Source organism: Moschus berezovskii, chromosome 22 (assembly GCF_049115385.1).
Source record: "Moschus berezovskii isolate FMDL1 chromosome 22, NW_MosBer_1.0, whole genome shotgun sequence".
NCBI lineage: Eukaryota > Metazoa > Chordata > Mammalia > Artiodactyla > Moschidae > Moschus > Moschus berezovskii.
Window position 1 is genome coordinate 28,779,500 of NC_142481.1, and position 20,484 is coordinate 28,799,983.

The 20,484-nt window shown below is 35.5% G+C and overlaps 1 protein-coding gene and 1 long non-coding RNA gene across 2 annotated transcripts in view; one reads left to right on the forward strand and one right to left on the reverse strand.

The window, feature by feature from the left end:
* LOC148774389 (uncharacterized) overlaps window positions 1–20,484 on the reverse strand; it is a 33,161-nt gene that overhangs the window by 1,689 nt on the left and 10,988 nt on the right. The window contains exon 2 of the long non-coding RNA XR_016035903.1: window positions 1,024–1,168. This is a non-coding gene — a long non-coding RNA (uncharacterized LOC148774389). The remainder of the gene's footprint in view (window positions 1–1,023; window positions 1,169–20,484) is intronic.
* Window positions 4,298–20,484, forward strand: part of TERB1 (telomere repeat binding bouquet formation protein 1) — a 33,445-nt gene continuing 17,258 nt past the window's right edge. Inside the window, exons 1-10 of the mRNA XM_088830569.1 lie at window positions 4,298–4,360; window positions 9,221–9,331; window positions 9,509–9,637; window positions 11,470–11,601; window positions 12,699–12,759; window positions 12,854–12,969; window positions 13,071–13,193; window positions 17,596–17,748; window positions 19,131–19,262; window positions 20,354–20,479. Coding sequence (XP_088686695.1) covers window positions 4,318–4,360; window positions 9,221–9,331; window positions 9,509–9,637; window positions 11,470–11,601; window positions 12,699–12,759; window positions 12,854–12,969; window positions 13,071–13,193; window positions 17,596–17,748; window positions 19,131–19,262; window positions 20,354–20,479 — 1,126 coding nt within the window. The 5' untranslated portion in view covers window positions 4,298–4,317. The remainder of the gene's footprint in view (window positions 4,361–9,220; window positions 9,332–9,508; window positions 9,638–11,469; window positions 11,602–12,698; window positions 12,760–12,853; window positions 12,970–13,070; window positions 13,194–17,595; window positions 17,749–19,130; window positions 19,263–20,353; window positions 20,480–20,484) is intronic.

Sequence of the window (20,484 nt, forward strand, 5' to 3'; positions counted from 1 at the left end):
GTAGGGCCTAGTCTTGGTCCCCACTCTGCAGACACCTGCTCTGAGGCCTCAGCGACTCTAAGTCCTTGAGGCAGACGCCCCTCTAAGGAAAGAAAGCCCTTTACGTGGAGAGCGGTGAGGTTAGAGGAGTTCCCGTTTCACGTTGTGACTCTCCACCTCTTAAACAGGCGCGCGATTACTAAACCCCGCCCCTTTGGAAAGCTTTTGAGCGGCTGCGAGCGTTTGACTCCGATTGGGGGCGGGACGGCCGGAAGTCCCGCCCATCGGAAGTGCTCCCGCCCTCTCGGCGGGAAACCGGGTCCGGCGTCAAACTAGGCGCAGGTCGAGGGAGAAAGGGCGGAACCCAACGTGCTGCCACTTAAGGGTAAAGGCCACGGCCTCCACTCTGCACCTTCGGGCCCTGTCTCATCCCCTCCTGGGAACCCGCCCGTCGCCTCCTGTGGAATGTCTGGGATGCTGCACACCTCGCCTTAACCTTAACAGACCCACGAGAGGGGATGGAATGAGTTGGCGGGAAGGGGCCTTACTGAGGAGGCGGCCTTCCCCGGCTCGGCCCCCACAGGGGAAAAGAACTATCACGTACCACTTAGAAGGCTAGACCCTGGCAGTTTTCGGCCCGATAGTACTTCAGAAACCCCGGGCGTCTCCCCAGGTTATTCTGATATACGAAGGAGGTGTGCGCTGCTGCGGAGGTCGTTTCTCAGGTCAGGTGTGGGTCCCTGTGTCCTGCATCACCTGAGGGGGAAGGCATGTTAAAGGGGCTGATTTTCGGACCCACCCACTGTCCTGCGGGTGAATCGCAAGTGGTGGGGCCCGGCCTCAGGTCGCTAACCAGCGCCCCGCTCACTGCAGGAGTTGGAGAACCCTGGTCTAAGAGGGAAAGGCCCGAGGGACCACCTATGCTCTTCAAAAGGAGTTCCTCCACCTATTTAGGTGAGCCAGGCCACGGGGGGTTAAGGAGCGCCAGTTGACGAAACAGGGTGGAGTTTGCCCTCCCTCTTGGGAAAGACGTCTATCAGTTACCTGTAGAAACTGGGATGAGGTGATGCGGGTGGATGCGGACTGGCGGCTCCAGGCTCCTGAGGCTGGGAGTGCTGATGTAGTGAAATGGCTTCTGGTACTGGCAGCCTGTTTCTGGACCCGATCGAGTGTTATTTCTCAACCTAAACTATTGTAAGAGAAAGTTTAACATTACTTGCATATTGGCCCTTTCTCCCCTGCCTCGCCTGCTTTAGAGGAATGTTTCCACGCAGGATGAGTCCAAGCTGGGGATCCACTGTCAGCTGCTTAGTGGTGGCATTTATTGTGGGATTTTCACTCCTGCCAGCCTTATTCACAGAATGATGTTATTTATCTTTCTAATATTTTGGGGGTGCTATTTAGATTTCAAAAAACTTTTCATGTTAACATATTCTAGACCACATAAATAAGTAATGTTCAGCTCCTTTACTTGCTTAGGTTTTAATTTGAGTTTGGGGAATTTATTGAGTGAAACCTGTAAATAGGATAGTTTCTTTTCTGGTACCTGGGGGGATCGGGGGAGGAATCCCTTTTTTCCTCTTGTGAAAATACAGTAAATGATTTTGAAATCTTGTTCATGACAGTTTGGATCTATTCACTAAGTTCTGAAAATACTTAACAATATGCTTTATTGGGGCAGGTGCTTTTGTTCTTGGGAATATACTGTATTTTATACTTTAAAATTAATTTTATAATTATTAATCACTTGAAAGTTATAACTTGTCCTTTGCCGTGGATGTTTTTAAGTGTGTAGTGAGTAAATATAATGACTTGTTTTTAATGTTACTAGATATTTGGCACACTTTATCTTATTTTACTGTGTAACTATTTATTAAAAAATGGTATAAAAAAGACAGGGGACTAGAAGGTAGTTTGTGTTGTCAGTTTCAATTTAAAAGTTATATCTCTCTTTAATAATGAAAATCTTATTAAAAAGCAGATTGACTAATTAAAATGAAGGAACTAGTCCTTAAACTCTCACAAAGCAAAATGGTACAATGATACAATGGACTATTTTTTTAGCACAAGTATTTTTAATTGGAAGATAATTACTTACAATGCTGTGTTGGTTTCTGTCATACAGTAGCATGAATCAGCCGTAAATATATATATGTCCTCCCTTTTGAACCTCCCTGTCACCCCTACTCCATCCCACCCTTCCAGATTGTCACAGAGCACCTGGTTGAGCTCCTCGTGCTTTACAGCATCTTTCCACTAGCTTTCTGTTTTATACATGGTAATGTATATGTTTCAGTGTTACTCTCTCAATTCATCCCACCTTCTCCTTCCCCACTGAATAGACTAACTTTTCAAGAGATTGTTTTTTAATCTAGTCTGTTTCCAAATCTTAACCCATTTACTCATAGGCAATTCAACCTTTAAAAAAGAATGAGAATTTTCCTGTATACTTTTATGTATATATAGTATATCTGTTTATAACATGTCTCCAAATTATATGTAGGAAACAGAGTAACGAAGGATAAGAGTGTAGCCCTTACCTCGGTTTTCTTGATTCTCATTTCAGTTCTGTCACTTACTAGCTGTTTGAACTTGGACAAATTGTTTACTTTCTCCTTGTCTGTCTTTATCCTTATAGCTCCCTTGCAGGGTTGCTGTAAAGACTAAAAATAATAATATTTATAAGGTTTTTAGAGGTTTACAGGGCCTGACCTACCATTGGGCTTGCTGAGCATTAGAAGCTTCTATTACAAAACCTGTGAAAAATGAAAAACAGTGAAATAAAACACTACCAGCTAAAGACAACAAGTGTTAATATGTTGCTGTTTTCCATCTAATTTTATGTTTGCCTCTAGAAAATTGGGGTCATACTGTAGATTAAATTTTGAGTCTTGCTCTTTTTGACTATATCGTAACATAAGCATTTTTCCATGTTATCAAACATTTCAAGTAAATATCAATATTCTTGTAACAATATCCTATCCTGTGGATATACTATGATGTACCTACCCATTCCTTTTTTAGTGGAATATTTAGGTTAAAAAACTGGCAAAACTAGTAAACGTGTGTGTACATGTGTACTCAGTCACTTTAGTCATGTCCAACTTTGTGTGACCTTGTGAACTGTAGCCTGCCAGGCTCCCCTGTCCATGGGATTTAGTGGATTGCCATGCCCTCTTCCAGGCAGTCTTCCTGACCCAGGGATTGAACCTATGTCTCTTACATCTCTTGCATTGGCAGGCATGGGGCCCATGGGGTCACAAAGAGCTGGACATGACTGAGCAACTGAACTGATTGGCAGACAGGTTCTTTACTGCTGGCACCACCTGGGAAGCCCCCAGTAAATATGTGTATATTACTTTATAAAAGATTTGCATATTTATCATTAAATTTTTTGTTGGGATTTTTAATTTTGAGAGTAAGAATGAACAGTAGAATAATTGTCTCCCTTTAACTACATATTACTGGGTTAAATAAGAATTTTTGAGTTCTGTGAGTCCTGATTTATTGTTCTAAGAAGTTGACTGGACTCTGATATATTTTTCTAAAGAAATAAGTTTAGCATTTTAAAGTAAAGAATGTGAGAGGCCATATTAAGGTTGCCAGTTATTTTTAAAATTCTTCTAATGCATGATGTGTAAACAAAGATTTAGGCTCGAAAGTAAACAGAAGTTGTTAGAAAAAAAATTTAAGCTAAGCTTGTGAAGAGAAATGCACATCTAAAGAGTGTGTGTGTATTTGTGTTTTAAACCTCTGATTCATGGAGGGGTGCCCAATCTGAAATGATGGGATGAAAATTTACAGAAAAGAAAATAAAGAAGGAGGAGCAGAGCAGTTAGATTCAATCAGTAATTCATGTGTTTGTTTAATAAAACCTATTGAATGCCTGTAGCACTTAAGAATGTGAGGTGTATTCGTGTATGTTTTCAATTTTAATTCTTGTAACAACTCTATAAAGTTGGAAATTTCTATTTTATAGATGAGAAAACTGAGACACAGAGAACTTAAGTATACCTAATATCTAGTAAGTTTCAGGGGCTTCCCTGGTGGCTCAGTGGTAAAGAATCTAAAAACCTGCCAGTTCAGGAGATGTGGGTTTGATCCCTGGGTCAGAAAGATCTATTGGAGAAGGGAATGGCAACCCAATCCAGTATTCTTGCCTGGGAAATCCCATGGACAGAGAAGCCTGGTGAGCTACAGTCCATGGGGTTGCAAAGAGTCAGACACTACTGAGCACACGTGTTCTTTTCCTACTCCTTTGCATACTACTGGAAATCTCAAAATAGATTTAAATTGAGAGAATACCTTTATCTTATAGATGAAATATAAGGAAAAAGAATGCAGACAAGCATGGAAAGTGAGGACACAAAGAAAATACAAGGTGAGAAATTTATGGATCATATATCTGGGATTTTTTTTTAGTCTATTTGTGGAATATACTGCAGATTATCTGACAGGCTCCAGGAATTGAAAGAATTATTCAGTAGTTTACATAAATATTTATTAAACATCTAGTCTGTACCAGTCACGCTGACTTCAGGAAACTGGCATTCTAATGGGAGATGGCATGCTGATAATTAGAATACCATATGATAGCTGATTCAGTGGAGGTATATGTAAGAATAGTGGAAACCTGAGAGGACCACCAGCAAATTTCAGAGCTGTCTTCAGAAAAATGGAAATTTAATTCATGGAAATGGAGGAGGTTACCCAGAGAGGAAATACTAAAATATAATAGGATGGGAAATAGTACTCCCTGATGGACCCCATTACATCAGGGTTTGGCTGAGGAAGAGGACCCCCCCTCAAAAAAAAAGACTAAGAAAAACATTTCAGAAAGATAAAGAGACAGGAATGTGGTATTTTGGAAATTAGCCTTATGGAGAATGGTTTGAGAAAGGCATTCTCATTACCCTCATACCCAAGAGGCTCAGTCTTAAATGTCATAGATGATGACTGACGTATCCACGACTTTTCATTTGTTTTATTAATAGTAAACTTAATAGATTTCAGGGTGGGAAATAATCTGGAGACAGTATGAATAACTTGGTGGTGGTTGTTTAGTTGCTAAGTCATGTCCAACTCTTTGCAACCCCATAAACTGTAGCCTGCCAGGCTGCTCTGTCTGTGGGATTTCCCATGCAAGAATACTGGAGTGGGTTGCCATTTGCTTCTCTAGAGGATCTTCCTGACCCAGGGATCAAACTCATGTCTCCTGCATTGCAGGCAGATTCTTCACTGTTGAGGCACCAGGGATTCTCTTGAATAGCTTGCTCTTCTTCAGAGCTTATCTGAAGATATACGGCAGTAACTCGAGGGTGGTTGTAATGTTAAGGATCTTATAAGAGGTACAGAGATAAGAGAATTTGTGAAGGGACTTTCCTGGTGGTCTAGTGGTTAAGACTTTACACTTCCACTGTAGGGGGCCTGGGTCCTGTCCCTGGTCAGGGAACTAGATTCTACATGCTGCAACTAAGAGTTTGCATGCCACAACTAACAATATCCTGCATGCTGCACCTGAAAAGACCCCTCATACTCCAACTAAAAGATTCCACATTCCAAATGAAGGTAGGAGATCCTTCATGCCGCAACTAAGATGTGGCACAGCCAAATATATATATATATATGTTTTAAGTTTTATAGTTTCAGATTTTACATTTAGAACTACAGTCTATTTTGAATTAGTTTTTGTATACAGTGTGAATAATGGATTCAAGTTTTGTTTCATTGTCTTTTTGAATATGAATATCCAGTTGTTCCAACACCATTTGTTGAAAAGGCTATCCTTTCTTCTCTACATTGCCTTTGTAAAAAAAAATAGCCATTCATATATATGGGTTTAATTTTTAACTATATTCTGTTTCATTTATCTGTTTAATCTGTTGATGCCATACTTTTGATTACTGTAGGTTTGTATTAAGTCTTGAAATTAGAGAGTTGAGTCTTCCATCTTTACTCTTCTCTTTCAGAATTGTTTGGCTATTCTAGGTCTTTTGCATTTCCGTATGAATTTTTAAATCAGCTTGTCAACTTGTACCAAAATAGTCTGTTGGGACTGCATTGAATCTCTAGATCAATTTGGGGGAGAACTAGTATTTAATCTTCTAACCCACGAACAAGGTGTATCACTTCCTTTATTTCAGTCTTCTTTAATACCTCACAGTATTTTTTAGTTTTTAGTGTGTATGTAATTCACATCTTTTGCCAGTAAAACTTCTTTTTCGTTTTTTTGGCCACACCTTGTGCAGGATCCTAGTTCCCTAACCAGGGATTGAACCTGTGCCACCTGCAATGCAAGCACAGAGTCTTAACCCCGTACCACTTCCAGTGTTTCATATTTCTTATGCCATTTTAATTGGCATTGGTTTTGAATTTCAATTTCCAATTATTTATTGCTGGTATATAGAAATATTACTGATTTTTGCATGTTAGTGGATATTCTGAAACCTTACTATACTCACTTATTAGTTTGGTAGCTATTTTGTAGATTCCATCAGATTATCTACATAGAAGGCCATGTTGTATGTGAATACTGATAGTTTTATTACTTCCTTCCCAGTTTGGATGCCTTTTCTTTTTTCTTACCTGATGGCACTGGCTAGACTCTCTAGTGTAATGATAAATGGAATGTTAAATAGAATGACACTGGCTAGCTTCTCCAGTACAATGGTAAACATCTCTGTCTTGTTGCTTAGGGAGAAAGAATGAATTCTTTCTCTGCTAAGTATGATATTTACTGTAGGGTTTTTGGTAGATATACTTCATCAGGTTGAGGAGGTTCCTTTATATTTCAAGTTTGTTGAATTTTTTTTTTAGGTCAGAAATGAGATTTTATTTTATCAAATGCTTTTTTTGCATATACTGAGATGACGTATTCTGTTTTAGTTTGTTGGATTACATTGACTGATTTTTAAAATCATAAACTAATTCTGCATTCCTGGGATAAACTCACTTGGTCATGATGCATTATTATTTTAATTTGAATTCAATTTGTTAAAATTGTTTAGACATTTTTTGCATGTATGTTTGTGAGGGATATTGGTCTGTAGTTTTCTTTTTCCTTTCTAATGACTTAGTTTTAATATCAGAATGAGGGCTGGATCATGGAGAAAGCAAGAGAGTTCCAGAAAAACATCTATTTCTGCTTCATTGACTATGCCAAAGCCTTTGACTGTGTGGATCACAATAAACTGTGGAAAATTCTGAAAGAGATGGGAATACCAGACCACCTGACCTGCCTCTTGAGAAACCTGTATGCAGGTCAGGAATCTACAGTTAGAACTAGACATGGAACAACAGACTGGTTCCAAATAGGAAAAGGAGTACGTCAAGGTTGTATATTGTCACCCTGCTTATTTAACTTATATGTAGAGTACATCATGAGGAACGCTGGGCTGGAAGAAGCACAAGCTGGAATCAAGATTGCTGGGAGAAATATCAATAACCTCAGATATGCAGATGATACCACCCTTATGGCAGAAAGTGAAGAGGAACTAAGAAGCCTCTTGATGAAAGTGAAAGAGGAGAGTGAAAAGGTTGGCTTAAAGCTCAACATTCAGAAAACAAAGATCATGGCATCTGGTCCCATCACTTCATGGGAAATGGATGGGGAAACAGTGGAAATAGTGTCAGACTTTATTTTTTTGGGCTCCAAAATCACTGCAGATGCTGATTGCAGCCATGAAATTAAAAGACACTTACTCCTTGGAAGGAAAGTTATGACCAACATAGATAGCATATTAAAAAGCAGAGACATTACTTTGCCAACCAAGGTCCGTCTAGTCAAGGCTATGGTTTTTCCCGTGGTCATGTGTGGATGTGAGAGTTGGACTGTAAAGAAAGCTGATCGCCGAAGAATTGATGCTCAACCAGTCCATTCTAAAGGAGATCAATCCTGGGTGTTCATTGGAAGGACTGATGCTAAAGCTGAAACTCCAATATTTTGGCCACCTCATGCGACGAGTTGACTCACTGGAAAAGACTCTGATGCTGGAAGGGATTGGGGGCAGGAGGAGAAGGGGACGACAGAGAATGAGATGGCTGGATGGCATCACCGACTCGATGGACGTGAGTTTGAGTAAACTCCGGGAGTTGGTGATGGACAGGGAGGCCTGGCGTGCATCATGGGGTCGCAAAGAGTCAGACAAGACTGAGTGACTGGACTGAACTGAACTGAAAATAAGTTGTAAAGTATTATTTCTCTTGAAACTTTTTGGAAAACTTTGTGTAGAATTGACATTATTTCTTCCTTAAATGTTGGGAAGAATTTACAGATGAAGCCATCTGTACCTGGGATTTTCTTTATAGAAAGGTTTTAAACCATGATTTCAATCTGTTTCATATATATATACACATATAAAATATTTTTTTTCTTCTTGGGTGAGTTTTGGTAATTTGTTTCTTTGAAGTAACCTGTCCATTCACCTAAGTCATTGAATCTGTAGGTATGAAGTTGTATATGACCATTATTATCTTTTGAATATCTTTAGAATCTATGTTGATGCATCTGTCTCAGTCTGATATTGGTAATTTTTGTCTTTGCTCTTTTTTTTCCTGATGAGTTTGTCTAGGGATTTGTTGGTTTTACTGATGTCCTCAAAGACCCAGCTCTGTAGTTCGGCTTGAATCTTTATGATTTCCTTCCTTGTGCTTATTCCTTACCCTTTCGCTAGTTTCTTTAAGGTGGAAGTTGAGATCATTAATATGTGACTTTCTTCTTTTATAATGTAGACATTTAGCATTACATATTTCTCCTAAACACTGATTTAGTAATATCCCACAACTTCTTTTTTTTTGGAGGTGTGTATGCTGCATGGCTTGTGGGATCTTAGTTCCCCAACCAGGGATCAAGCCCAGGCCCCAGCACTGAAAGTGCTAAGTCTTAACTACTGGACCACCAGGCAATTAGTACATCCTATCAATTCTAATATGCTATATTTCATTTTCATTCAGTTCATTCTAAATAAATATTTAAACCAAAGTAGCTTTAATTAAAGAGAATAATACTTGTATTTTCTTTTCCTATATTTTGTGTGAGGGGAAAATCAAATAATTATAAGAAGCTTGTTTCAAGTTGTTTTATTTAAGGAGCATCTTTCTTTTACATATTTTTATTCCTTGTTAGATTTTTTTAAAGTAATAAATGTTATTTAAAAAACAAAAATATGTATTTTGAGGGTGAAACTTAAGTGATTAGTTTTTGAAAGGAAATGTTTAAAATAATGAAATTTTTGTTCTTTAGAAGTGAAGACTGACCTGAACTTATTATTGGAGTGTCTGAAGTATCAAATGGACAATGCTTTTTCACAAAAGGAAGCTTTGGTTACTATTCATTCAATTTGCCAACAAAACAGTAAGACGTGATAGTGGAATTTTGTTTGTGATTCTTTTTAGTATTGTGATATATGAAATATGCATTGTTCTTTCTCTTCTATTCAGTTATTTTATATGTTATTATGTTCATGTGATTTATTGTCCTTAAAAGAATAATTATAATAAATCTTCTTTGTTTTGTCTGCACATTTTACAGGTAACGCAGGTCTTTATTTTCGGGAAATTGGTGGTTTGATGTTTGTAAAAAATCTTGCAAAGTCAAGTGAACATAGTATGGTAAAAGAAGCAGCCTTATATACATTAGGAGCTGTTGCAGAACAAAATGGTAAAATATGAAAACTTTATTTCACTGTCCTAAGCATTGTGTTTTACTTTAACAAACTATTGAAGTATAATTTTAGAATTAAATTTTTTACATGTCTGGATAGTTTTATCCAAGTGTTTTAAAAAATTTAAATTAATGCATGCCAAAGATTTTATTTAACTTTTTAACTAATGAGGGAAACAATAAAATGTTACAACTGCTTCAGAAATAATGGCAAAAACAATGCTGTAGACATTTGGGAAAGCTGAATTTTATGAACAGGTACATAACTAGTCAGTGTCTGCAGGTCAATGATCAATTGCATTCTACTGGTCAAAATGTTTTGCATTTCTGTGGACAAGAATAACGTGTCACTATCAGTTTTCCAGAGTTGTGAAATAGCCCAAAGACAGTAAAAGACACAAATAATCTAGAAAGAAGGCTAGACAGGACGTTCAGTACTTGTTATCAACCATTTTGAAATCTTTCACAATTTTTTTTCTTGCCATTAGTTGGAAACTTTTTTTTAACTTTGTCTTTTACTATGCTTATCCTTTTTTTTTTTGGCCAAACAAAAGTTTTTTTATTTTAATAAAAATAAATTCATCATTCTTTTCCTTTCTTGTTTCTGAATTTTGAATCAGAGGAAGTTTTCCCATATTCCCAGGTTATAGAGGAATCCACCCACATTTTCTTTTGGTACTCGTGTGACTTTATTTTTTACTTTTGCATGTTTTATTCTTTTTGAATTTTCGTGGGGTATGAGATGCTGAATGGTTCCAGTTTTATGTGGCAATCCAGCTATCCCAACACTTCTTATTGTAAAGTAGATCTTTTTCACATTGATTTGAGATGCAACCACTATCATTTAATGAGTCTATCTCTAGTTTTTCTATTCTGTTCATTGTCTGTATATCTGGGTACTTGAATCAGAATATTAAGGTAACCCACAACCATCTTATATGTGGATAAAGATATTTTGGGTGCTTGGCCGCTCAGTTGTGTCCGACTCTTTGTGACCCCACAGACTGTTTCCTGCCAAATCCTCTGTCCATGGGATTCTCCAGGCAAGAACACTGGAGTGGGTTGCCATTTCCTTCTCCATGTTTTGGGTGTGGCTGACAAAAATATTTTTTCTGTAGTGTACCTGAAATGAAGTTAAATCTAAACCATCAATTTGTCAACTAACTTTATATTCTTATATTTTCATTCATTGACTTCATCACTTGTTTTGAGAATAAGTTATGCTCTAGGCACTGGGGATAAATAAGACATTGTCTTTGCCTTTGAGGGTGTCTAAAAACTGTTCTAGACACTGGGTATATGTGTTCAAATTATTTTTTACAATTCTGCTTATTGCATGATTATCACCAAGGAACCCCTCCTTATCAGGTAGGTATCATTTTTGCTTTTTTGGAAAGATATTTTTATATCTAGAAAAGTCTTTAAAAATAGCTCAACTATCATTTACCCCTCTTTTCTAAAGCAGGTTTCTGAATTTTCTTAAATGTTTCTTTGGCTACATTTTGTTACTTACCCTCAAATTTTTCTGTCCTGTTTTATCTTAAATTTTTGTTAGGCTTAATTTTGAAATGTAGTTACTGAAAATTCTATGAGATTGCAATATGTGCTTTAGAACTAGGTCAAGTACTTCTGATTAAGATACTGCTTCTTTGGTCTGTTAATTCAGTGAGCACTTAAATTTGTCAGAATTTGTTTTATGACTGATGAATGTCAGTGAAATGAGACTTGGTTGAGAACCATCCATAATGGCAATTTTATATTTTATTCAGCATATTTAAAACTTTTTTGTGCTAATACATAGAAATTAAAATTATATTTTCATGTTTCAGTTTACTGTCAGCAGACTTTGTGTACTTCAGAATTGTTTGAAGACTTAACTTGGTTCTTATCTAACAGTGATTCAAACACAAATTTGAAAAGAATGTCTGTCTATGTTATTTTGGTTCTGGTTTCAAATAACAGTAAGTACATTCTCTTATGTTATAGAAATATTTTTAAAAATAATAAATTGGAACAGACATTATTAATCTTTTTATTCTAGTCAGTACCTTTTAAAACCTTACTAACTTCTTAAGAACTACTGACTATAAAGAGAATATAGCATGATTTTAATTATTTGATATTTATTAATTAAAAAAACAGTAAAGTGATTTGTATTATTTAACTAGCACTGAAAAGGAATGGTATTAAAAGCAAAAGAGAAGCATTTAATGAATTGTTGTTGTTTTGACACTAAGTCATGTCCAGCTCTTTTGTGACTCCGTGGACTGTAGCCTACCAGGCTCCTCTGTCCAGGGGATTTCCCAGGCAAGAATACTGGAGTGGGTTGCCATTTCCTTCTCCAGGAGATCTTCCTGACCCAGGGATTGAACCCACATCTCCTGCATTGGCAGGCAGATTCTTTACTGCTGAGCCACCAGGGAAGCCCCATTTAATGAATTAGTTTGGTTGATTTTCCATTGAATTGGCCATTCAGTTATCATCATATTTAAGGTCTTATATCAGTCAACAATGACCTTAAATTTCATGTAGCTCTTGGCTAAAGTTTTACTTTGCTTTTGTTGTTTTAGTTTTTATTTTGGAATAATCTTAGGTTCAGAAAAAAATTTGCAAAGATAATATATAGTGTTCCTGTATACCTCTTGCTCAGGCTAAAGGCTATTTTTTTGTTGATTTATTTAGATCTTCAAATTGTTAGAAATTTTATATGCATTTAAGTGCTTCTAGATTTTATTTTTTCAGTTTTTAGTATTTTAAATTATTTTTTTCTATTTTGGAGCACATTTTGGTACTATAATACAGAACTATGCAAAATAAATGTTTTGTGATTTTTAAAGGAAATTTGAATACTGTCATTCTTTAAGCATAAGTAATATATTTTCCATAATAATCTTGATTATAGATTTTTTTACCTACTGTAATTCTGTATTGTACTTTATACTATTTTAAAATGACTGAAAGTTATTTATTAAAAGTACTGCTTAAATGTTGTTTTCCATTTGTGCAAAATTATTTTCTAAACAGAATTCTTTCATGTAATCATGGCAATTTTTTTAAGGGACTGGACAGACACTTGTGAGAGAAACAGGTTGTATTTCAGTTCTATCACAGTTGTTCAAGTAAGTAAATATATGTTTCTTATTATTAGTTATTCATAGCTCAATACCTTAACACATACATATTAATTACTTTCTTTACTCTTTAACCTAATAGGACTGTTCTTTCAAAATATGAGTTGAATTTGTCAGATGAAAGTGCGTTGCAGAGTTATCAGTTGTGGTCTTCAGTATGTAGTACTCTGTGTGTCTGTGTCAACAATCCTCAAAATGGTAATTATCTCAGATATTTAAGTATAAAAAAAGACTAAAAACAAATAAAAAGCTGAAATTTTCCAAGTATACTGAAATATGATTGCCTTTATCCCTTTCAGATGAAAATCAAATGCTTTGCTGTTCACTTTTTACGCATGCTAATGACTGGCTGATAAATTGCATGAAAGCTGAGATAATTCGCCCTATTTGCTCATTCATTGGACTCACTCTTGCAAATAACAGTAAGTATTCATTATTCTCCAGGCTTTATTTGAAGAAATATATTTCAAAGCATAACCTGTTGAATTAATTAATGAATTCCAGTAAATTGGGTCATTTTGGATGCATTTTTACTATTGTATAAGTTAAAATCTTATACATAGAAAAACATAGCAAAACTATAAAAACCCACATAGAGTGTTCTCTGAATAAATTAGAAATTAATAAAAATAAAACATCTAGAAAAGTCCCTAATATCTAGAAATTAAGCAACAAAATACTAAAAACTCACATCAAAACAAAAATACAAACCTATGAATCAAAAAAAATTACAAAGGAAATTAGAAATGTTTTTAACTTACTGATGATGAAAACACAATATTTTTAGATGGAAATTTATAGCAGTAAGGCTTGCATAGGAAAGAAGAAAGGTCCCAAATCAATTATATTAGTTTCCACCTAAGAAACTAAATAATAAAACAAGTTAAAGTCAATGTGAGCATAACAAAAGGAATAATAAAGAGAAGATTAGCAATCAATGAAATATAAAAAGAACAGAATAGAGAAATCAGTTAAACCAAAAACTCAATCTTTGAAAAGATCAGTAAAATGGATCCTTTACCCAAACTAATCACGGATAGAGAGAAGGCCCAAATTATGAGGAATATAGCTTTATGACACTAAATTAGATAACTTAAAATGAACTGGACAAATTCTTTGAAAGACAAGCTACAAAAGCTTACTCAAGAAGAAATATATAACCTGAGTATTCAGTATCTAACAGAGAAGTTGAATTTGTAGTTTAAAACCTTAACACAGAGGAAATTCTAGGGCATAAAGGCTTCACTGGTAAATTCTACCAAACATTTAAGGAAAAAGAGTTCTACATAAATTATTTCAAAAGGTAGAAGTAGAAGAAACACTTCCCAACAAACTTTAAAGGCCAGCATTATTTCCATACTAAAGCTTGAAAAAGGCATTACAAGAATGCTATAGGCCAATATCCTATATATATATAGATGTAAACATCCTTAATAAAATATTAACAAATCAATCCAGCAAAATATAGAAAGGATAATGTATTCTGATTAGGTGACATTCATTTTAGGAATGCAAAGTTGGTTTAACATTAGAAAATTCACAATATTCATAGACTAGAAAAGAAAAACTATATGATCTTCAAAGGTGTAGGAAAAGCTTTTCACGTAATTTAACATACATTCATGACAAAAGATTTTGGTGAGCTAGGAACAGAAGGGAAATTTCTCAATGTGATGAAGGGCCTCTACAAAATATTATAGCTAATACACTTAAATGGTGAAGGACTTAATGCTTTTCCCCTACGATTGTAAAGAAGACAAGGATGGCCACTCTCTTTATTTAGTTGGACATCCCAGTCAGTGCAATAAGGCAAGAAAATGAAATAAAAGGCATAGAGATTGAAAAAGAAGAAGAAAATATAGTACTTTTATTCATAGGTGACCTGATTGTGTAAAGAATCTACAGAAAGCTACAAAACTAATAAGTGATTTTAGCAAAGTTGCAGGATACAAGGTCATATGGAGACAATTAGGAACTTAAAGTGACATCATTTATGATAATATAATAAACTCAAAATACTTAGGGATATATTTAGTGAAATATGTGGAATATCTATATGCTGAAAACTATAGAATACTGCTGAGATTAAAAAAAATTAAAACTTAATGGGAGAGACATCATACTCATGGACTGTAAGATTCAATTTTGTCATAATGTCACTTCTCAAATTCGTCTCTAAATTCTTAGCGTTCACTATCAAAATCTCAGCAGGCTTTTCCCTAGAAATTGACAAGTTGATTCTAAAATTTACATGGAAATGCAAAGGGGCTAGGGTAGTAAGATTTATTTGAAAAAGGACAAAATTGTAGAATTTATGTTACCTGATTTCGATATGTACTCAGTACAACAGTGTAGTACTGGTGTAAGTGTAGGTATAGATCAATGCAACAAAATAGCCTAAAAATAGATACACACACATATACACACACACACACACATATATATGGTTGATTTTCTACAAAGATGCCATAGTAACTCTGTGTTGGAAAATGTAGTATTTTAAATAAGTGATGCTGGTAAAAGTATTTACCTATCTGTGAAATATGAATATCAACCCTTCCCTTACACAGTATGAAGTGAAGTGAAGTGTTAGTTACTCAATCGTGTCTGATTCTTTGCAACTCTATTGACTGTAGCCCGCCAGGCTCCTCTGTCCATAGAATTCTCCAGGCAAGGATGCTGGAGTGGGTTGCCATTCCCTTCTCCAGGGAATCTTCCCAATTTGGGGATTGAACCTGGGTCTCCCGCATTGCAGGCAGATTCTTTACCATCTGAGCCACCAGGGAAGCTGGTATACAAAATTAACACAATGTACAAAAATTAACTTTAAGTCAATATAAGAAATAAACTATAAAACTTCTGGACAAAAACAGGAGCAAATATTTATAATTTGGGAGTAGACACACATTTCTTAGGACACAAAAAACATGAGCCACCAAAGAAAAAATTATCATTTGGAGTTCACTGAAATCAAACTGTTTTATTTTTCAAAAGTTCCTGTTAAGGTGAAAATGCAAGCCATTGACTGGGAGAAAATATTTGCGAAATGTACATCTGATAAAGAACTTGTGCCCAGGAAAACCCCAAGGAGATATCACTATACACTCACTAGCATGACTAAAAGTAAAAAGTCTAGTGACATTAAATATTGAGGTTGTGGAACAACTAGAACTTTCTCACACATTGCTGGTGGTATATCTGTATTCATATATTTAAAGCAAACAGTTGTCTTTCACATGCTCACATGCAAAGGAGATATATCTATATAATTTCAAAAATTGAAACCTATTTCCGTGATGCTTTGACATTTCCTCTTTCTCCAAATACCAACTTAAATGAATAATACATATAGGACCTTATTACTCTCAGTGGATTGGTATGAAATAGATTAGAGGCATCATCAACTCAATAGACATGAGTTTGAGCAAACTCTGGGAAATAGTGAAGGACAGACAGGGAAGCATGGCATGCTGCAGTCTATGGGGTCACAAAGAGTTGGACACGATTTAGTGACTGAACAACAATTTTAAATACTCTTTACAAGTGTAGACTAGGAGGTTCTGCTTATAAGTCAGATTTTTCATTACATAGAATATAATTGAAAATACTTTCTAGTAAAACCTATTTTGGAGTCCCTGTAATATTGAAAACGTTTGAATGAATGAATGAAAGTCGGTCAGTCATGTCTGACCCTTTGCCACCAGTCATGTCTGACTCTTTGCAGGATTATAACCTACTAGGCTTGTCTGTCCATGGAATTTTCCAGGCAAGAATACCGGAGTGGGTTGCCATTTCCTTTTCCAGGGGATCTTCCTGACTCAGGGATAGAACCCAGGTCTCCCACACTGCAGGGAGATTCTTTACTATCTAAGCCACAGGGAAACTGGAGAAATTGAAAATGCTTATGTATCCTTAAATAACATTTCCTAACAGTCTGTTCCCAGATATAGAAATTTTTGAACATGATTTTTTTTAGATTAAGAGCTTTGTGTTTTATTAAACAATTTTAATATAAAAAGTACTTTTTGTGTTTAAATCATCCTGGCTCAATTTGTGGTTCTAGGGTAGACCGGGAAGAAGGTTCATCAAAGAATTATAATCATTAGCCCATATATCCATTTATTATATGTCCCCTGCTGGGATAGGGGCTATAGAGACTATTGAATGCATAGACCCATGGGGTACTTTCCCATCAGAATCATTTTCAACAGGGGAACAAAAGACTGAAAGCTTTTAAAAAATGTATCTGTCATCAAATCTTTGCTTGGAATAGTTGTTACGACTCTCAGTAATATGTTATACTCTTATGCTCTAAGAAGTAAAAGAATTAGGCTTACTTAAATAAGATGGATGAAATATGTGGGGTTTTTTTGAAACAGTTAAATTACTTTGTTTTTTGTCGATTTAACCAATCTGAGGAATGAGTTATTTTGGAATTCAGAAAATAGGCAGCTTGCTAGTTGTAATACCAAGCTAAATGAATGAATCTGTAGCTCTTGTAGGACTTGAGTTTAATATCATTCTTGCAAAATTGACCAGTTCTTGATCAATAAAATGAGATGTCTAACATACAAGAAAGAAGTACTGTACCGTACATATGGTTGTACTGTGTTGAAATGAGTTTTGTATATAAGTAAATAGAATCAATCTTGTGATTATGTATATGCACAGGTAAGGATTAGATTTTTCATTCTTTAATTTTGGGATTTTTAGTGGGTATTTTTAAAAGTCAAGTTAATGTTATATTTAGTACAAGGTAATTTAATGAAACAATATACTTGTCTTCTTTGAAGTATTAATAGTTCTGCTACTTTATTCCTTAAGCTTATGTTCAGAAATACTTTATATCTGTGGGTGGACTGGATGTATTGTCTCAAGTTCTTGTGCAACTGGAATCTGATTCACACAAGACTCCTTTCAGTGCTAAACTTGCAGTGGTGGTGACAAAGACAGTGGATGCATGCATTGCTGATAATCGTGAGTGAAAATGCTTAGTAATTTTTCCACAGTTGCATTTTGTTTGAATTCGGCATGGTGAGTGTTGAAATGGTAGATTGAACACAAACATGGATTGGACTTCTAGTTTCTCATAAGTGGAAGAGAAACTTAGAAATTATCTAGTCCAACTCCTTATTTTCTCATGGAGATTATGATGTCCCTAAGGATTCAAATCTAGGTCTTCTGATTTCAGGTTTGATGACAGAATCAAGAGAGGAGTCTATCAGTCCTAAATCTTTGTTTAACTTAAAAAGCAGCATTAAATGAAAAAGATTAGATGAGAAATCAAGGGACATTTTGGAGACATAGGGAATGGAAAGTCCAATTTATAGATTTTTAATAATGAGATAAAGAATTAAGGTATGCCTCTATCCAGTAAGTATGAGAGGGACTTATCCTACCACAACTAGTGAGTGGCTGAACCAGATTAGAACTCATGGCTATAGATTTTAAAAAACGATAAGAAGAATTAAGGTATGCCTCTATCTGGTAAGTATGAGTTGGACTTATCCTACCATAATGAGTGAGTGGCTGAACCAGACTAGAACTCATGGCTGCTTCTCACATGTACAAATACTGAAGAATGATAGTACACAAATCTTTGTAATAAGCAGTTCTTGACATTCATGAATAACTGAAAAAAAATGGTAGATCATTTTTAAAAAATTCAGTTATGTGCTAGGCTCTATGTAAGCTCTAGAGATAAAAAAATGATTATGACATAGTCCTCTGAGTAATTCACAACCTTTTTGTTACTATCAGGACTGTTAGACTCTGAACTGTTTTTAAAAACTGCAACAACTATAAAAAACCCATGAGAAGTGTAGTTTAAAATGGTAGACTTCTTGAATTTTTCACATCTCAGTATAGATTCAAGTATACTTCACTACATCATTAACATCAATAGAACCATGACCAGTTAGTAGTGTATTTCAATGACAGGCAGGAATTGATTACATAGGAAGGTCTATACTATCAGTCTAGATAAGACAAAGTATGTAAGATGAGAGTAAGCAGCTTTTAGGGAAGGTAGTATTATTACTTCATATTCACAACACTATACAGGACAACTTAGCAGAAAGCATTCTTCAAAAAATTTACTTTAGTATAATGTCTTTAGTATGGGAAGAGGAATTAATGAGGGCTTTATAAGCCTCCATCTTATTATAATGCATTTGTTTATAGTCATACATATATATTGCATGTTATATGAGATGTGAATTTTAGATACTATGTAGATATATAATATTCTCCCAGGATAAGATCTGAAAAATACTATATGTAATATCTGGAAATTACTATATGTATAGGTAGGGATAAGCTGTAAGTTTGTACTTGTTCCTTTTTTTCCCCTTTTTAAGCTACTTTTGGTGTTGTATTATCCAAGTACCACATTGTTTCAAAACTTCTGGCATTGCTGCTTCTTGACAGTCTGGATTCAGGAGAAAAATTTAGTGTCATACTCACTCTTGGTCATTGTACGGAGGATTGTGGTAAGTACTGGATTTATTTAGCATGTTTATTAAAATAGTAGAGTGGAAATACACTGTTATTTCCTCCCCAGCTTAAAAGTACTGTTGCCTTTCTCCTAGTCCCCCAGCCAGTCATTGCTCCTCATCCTTCTTCGTCCATGGTGTTCAGTCAGTCACTAAGGCCTGTGGTTCTATTAATACATCTGTTTATCCTTCCTTATCATTTTCTGCTCGATTCCAGTGCTGCTTTCCCAATTTAAGCCTCAGCCCCTCAACGTCTTTCATCAGTGTTTTTGCTAGAGAGTCCCCCTTGTGTCCTTTCCGTCACCGTTTTTTCCTTCTACTCCTCACATTGCTGCACAGATGTGATACTGCTCTCCCTTGTTGAAAACCTTCAAAAGTTCTTTCTTTATTTCTCTATTTATCATTCTCTCCTATTTTTTCTCTTCCCCTTTCATTTCTTCCCTCTCTAGTTTCCTGCCATTGTTCCCCTGTTCACTTGGCTCCTTTCCAGCCTTCTTCACTTTTCTGTCTCTCCTCCTCCCATGTTTCCACTTCCCTTTCTTTGTGCTTTCTTCCTTCTTCTGCTCTCTCTTCCCTCATTTTCCATTCTCTCCGTTCATTTATTTCTCTATAATTTCTCTTCACCTGTATATAATTTAGGGTTTACTATACCTTTAAAATTCTTAATTTTTATTTTTTAATTGCAGTATAATTGGCAACTAAACCTTTTTTTAAACCAAGTTCATTTACTCTTATGAGATATGACACTACTCTGTGGCTGTATTTCACAGATGATCACTTATGAGACTTAGGTGTCTTATGTAAGTAGATTCTTTTCTAAATTGAAAATACTTTTGAAACTTTGTTTTTCTGTATTTTAAAATTTGAACTATGTTCATAATTATCACAAGAAAGAATTATGACCTCATGCATATAGTTTAAGATAAAATAACTCTCAGAATTCCATGGTGGTCCAGTGATTAGGACTTGACACTTTCACTATCAGTTCGATCTCTGGTTGGGGAACCAAGATCTCGTCAGCCCCATGGTATGGACAAAAAAAAGATGAAATAACTGCTTTCTATTGTAATTTTTGATGTGTTTTCCAGAGGAAAATCAGTATGACTTTTTAAAAAACAATGGCCTTCCACTCATGATACAAGCCTTAACTGAATCTCAGAGTGAGGAACTAAACAAAGCTGCCACTTTCGTGCTTCAAAACTGCAAAAAAATTAGTAAG